At 53.7% G+C, this 2,500-nt stretch overlaps 1 protein-coding gene across 5 annotated transcripts in view; it reads right to left on the bottom strand.

Annotated features, from left to right (window-relative positions):
• The window catches only part of sptbn2 (spectrin, beta, non-erythrocytic 2), a 65,399-nt gene that overhangs the window by 22,566 nt on the left and 40,333 nt on the right, over positions 1–2,500 (bottom strand). For all 5 annotated transcript variants that reach the window (XM_035527372.2, XM_035527376.2, XM_035527373.2 and 2 more), the window contains 3 exons: positions 1,429–1,823; positions 1,118–1,222; positions 1–35 (listed from right to left, as the gene is read on the bottom strand). The exon at positions 1–35 is cut by the window's left edge and continues 124 nt beyond it. In XM_035527372.2, coding sequence (XP_035383265.2) covers positions 1–35; positions 1,118–1,222; positions 1,429–1,823 — 535 coding nt within the window. The remainder of the gene's footprint in view (positions 36–1,117; positions 1,223–1,428; positions 1,824–2,500) is intronic.

The following is a 2,500-nucleotide window of genomic DNA, read 5'->3' as shown; positions in this document are numbered from 1 at the left end:
GAGAACTCATCGTGGCCGACTTCCTGACTGGACACCTGCCACGCGACACACAGGCAGCACAAACTTACTAACGCTGAAGTTACGGCGCTCAACGCGCTTAGTAACGCTGCAGTTACGGAGCTGAACGCTCTTAGTAACGCTGCAGTTACGGAGCTGAACGCTCTTAGTAACGCTGCAGTTACGGAGCTGAACACTCTTAGTAACGCTGCAGTTACGGAGCTGAACGCTCTTAGTAACGCTGCAGTTACGGAGCTGAACGCTCTTAGTAACGCTGCAGTTACGGAGCTGAACGCTCTTAGTAACGCTGAAGTTACGGCGCTCAACGCTCTTAGTAACGCTGCAGTTAGAGCTGAACGCTCTTAGTAACGCTGCAGTTACGGAGCTGAACACTCTTACCAACGCTGAAGTTACGGCGCTGAACACTCTTACTAACGCTGCAGTTACTGAGCTGAACGCACTTACCAACGCTGAAGTTACGGCGCTGAACACTCTTACTAACGCTGCAGTTACTGAGCTGAACGCACTTACCAACGCTGAAGTTACAGCGCTGAACACTCTTACTAACGCTGCAGTTACGGAGCTGAACGCTCTTACTAACGCTGCAGCTCCAGAACTGAACACTCATTTACAGTTCTGAATAGCATCAAAAAGACTGTAGTTTCAGTTCCAGCTCTGTTACTAACATGATGCTTAAGAGTCACAGCACTGTACACTGTTACTGACAGTGCAATTATAATTATGACATTTAGCTGATGTTTTTACACAAAGCAACTTATAATTATGACTAAATGCAACTCAAGCAATTGAGGGTTAAGGGTTTTGTTCAGGGGCCCAACAGTGGCAACCTGGCAGTGGTTTGGCTTGAACTGGCAACACAATGTGTCCACCTCTGCTGGGTGGAAGACACCCAGAAATCTTTTTCTTTCGACCTTAAACGCAACATTCCTGTCTTCTCTTCCTCCCACCCACACACACTTTCATAAACCCCCAGATTACCAGTCGAGTACTTTGACCACCGAGACACCACTGCACCACCTCACTTACAATCCCAGCGCTGTAGCACTGCAGTGCCAGCAGGGCGTAGCCTTGCACCGGAGCAGCAGTTGGGTCCCGTTACCTGTCTGAGGGTCTCCAGAGTCCAGGCCTCCATGTCGCTGGCATCCGTCTGGAACTGATAGAGAGCTACAGACTCCTTCAGACGCTGCTCTCGCAGCCGAGATGTCTGGAGAACGGAGGGACCAAAGAGAGAGAGCTTATAAGACTATTTAGTTCACATTAATTTGCTTGTCTTTACTTTAATCCAACAATCTATGGGTTATTACATCACTGTGACATATTCATAAATATGGCTCAGTGTTAACTCCTCCATCTGTGTAAGACTGATGGTTCCTCCATGTAACACCACCGTGACTGCCAATCTCGGCTCACCTCCTCCAGGTGGGCCCACTGCGCTCGGATATCTTTGATCCTCTCGGTGATCTCCGGGGCCCCGTAGTGGCCCTGGCGGACCATCTCCTCCCCAGCGCCGATGCTGGCGTCCAGGGGCCCATAGCGGGCGGCCATCTCGTGACGGAAGGCCTCATGCTTGGAGAGGAGGCGCAGGGCGGAGGAGAGCTCGCGGCCGCAGTCTCCTCCAGCCAGGATCTGCTCCTGCTCGCGCATCCACGCCGCCTCCTCGCCCAGCTCCCACAAAAACTGCCACAGGCGGCGGGAGTCCTCCAGCCGGGTGCGGCGTTCCGAGGCCAGACGCACCAGCTCATCGTACGCCTGGCCGAGGAGCTGCACCTTCTCCTCCACCAGGGCCGGGTCGCACGGCTTATAGCCTGGGGGGGGGGGGGGGGGGGGGCTCACTTTAGACCTGAGCATGTGCATCAATATGTAGTCATATGGGTATTGGTGTGTATATGATTTAAATACGTGCACTGCAAACAATCATGTGGGCAACTGTGTATGTGTGTGTGCATGTGTGCAACCATGCGTGTGTGTGTGCGTGAGTGTGCATGTGTGTGTGTGTGTTTGTGTGTGTGCGCGTGCGTGTGTGTGCATGTGTGTGTTTGTATGTGTGTGCGCGTGCGTGTGTGCAAGTGTGTGTGTGTGTGCAAGTGTGTGTGCGCACGTGCGTGTGCGAGTGTGTGTGCGTGAGTGTGCATGTCTGTGTGTGTTTGTGTGCGCGCGCGCGTGCGCGCACGCGTGTGTGTGCGTACGCGCGTGCGTGTGTGCGTGAGTGTGCATGTGTGTTTGTGTGTGTGTGCGCGCGCATGCGTGCGTATGTGTGTGTGTGTGCGTGTAAGAGCGTGTGTGTGTGCGTGCGTGCGTGCACACGAGTGTGTGTGTGCGTGTAAGAGCGTGTGTGTGTGCGTGTGTGTGTGTGTGTGTGAGCGCGTGTGTGTGAGAGCGTGTGTGTGTGTGAGAGCGCGTGTGTGTGTGTGTGTGAGAGCGTGTGTGTGAGAGCGTGTGTGTGTGTGTGAGAGCGTGTGTGTGAGAGCGTGTGTGTGTGAGA

Source organism: Electrophorus electricus, chromosome 8, assembly GCF_041902795.1.
Source record: "Electrophorus electricus isolate QZ-2024a chromosome 8, ASM4190279v1, whole genome shotgun sequence".
Taxonomy (NCBI): domain Eukaryota; kingdom Metazoa; phylum Chordata; class Actinopteri; order Gymnotiformes; family Gymnotidae; genus Electrophorus; species Electrophorus electricus.
The sequence above is the reverse complement of the archived record's forward strand: the minus strand, read 5'-3'. Positions and strand labels throughout refer to the sequence as shown.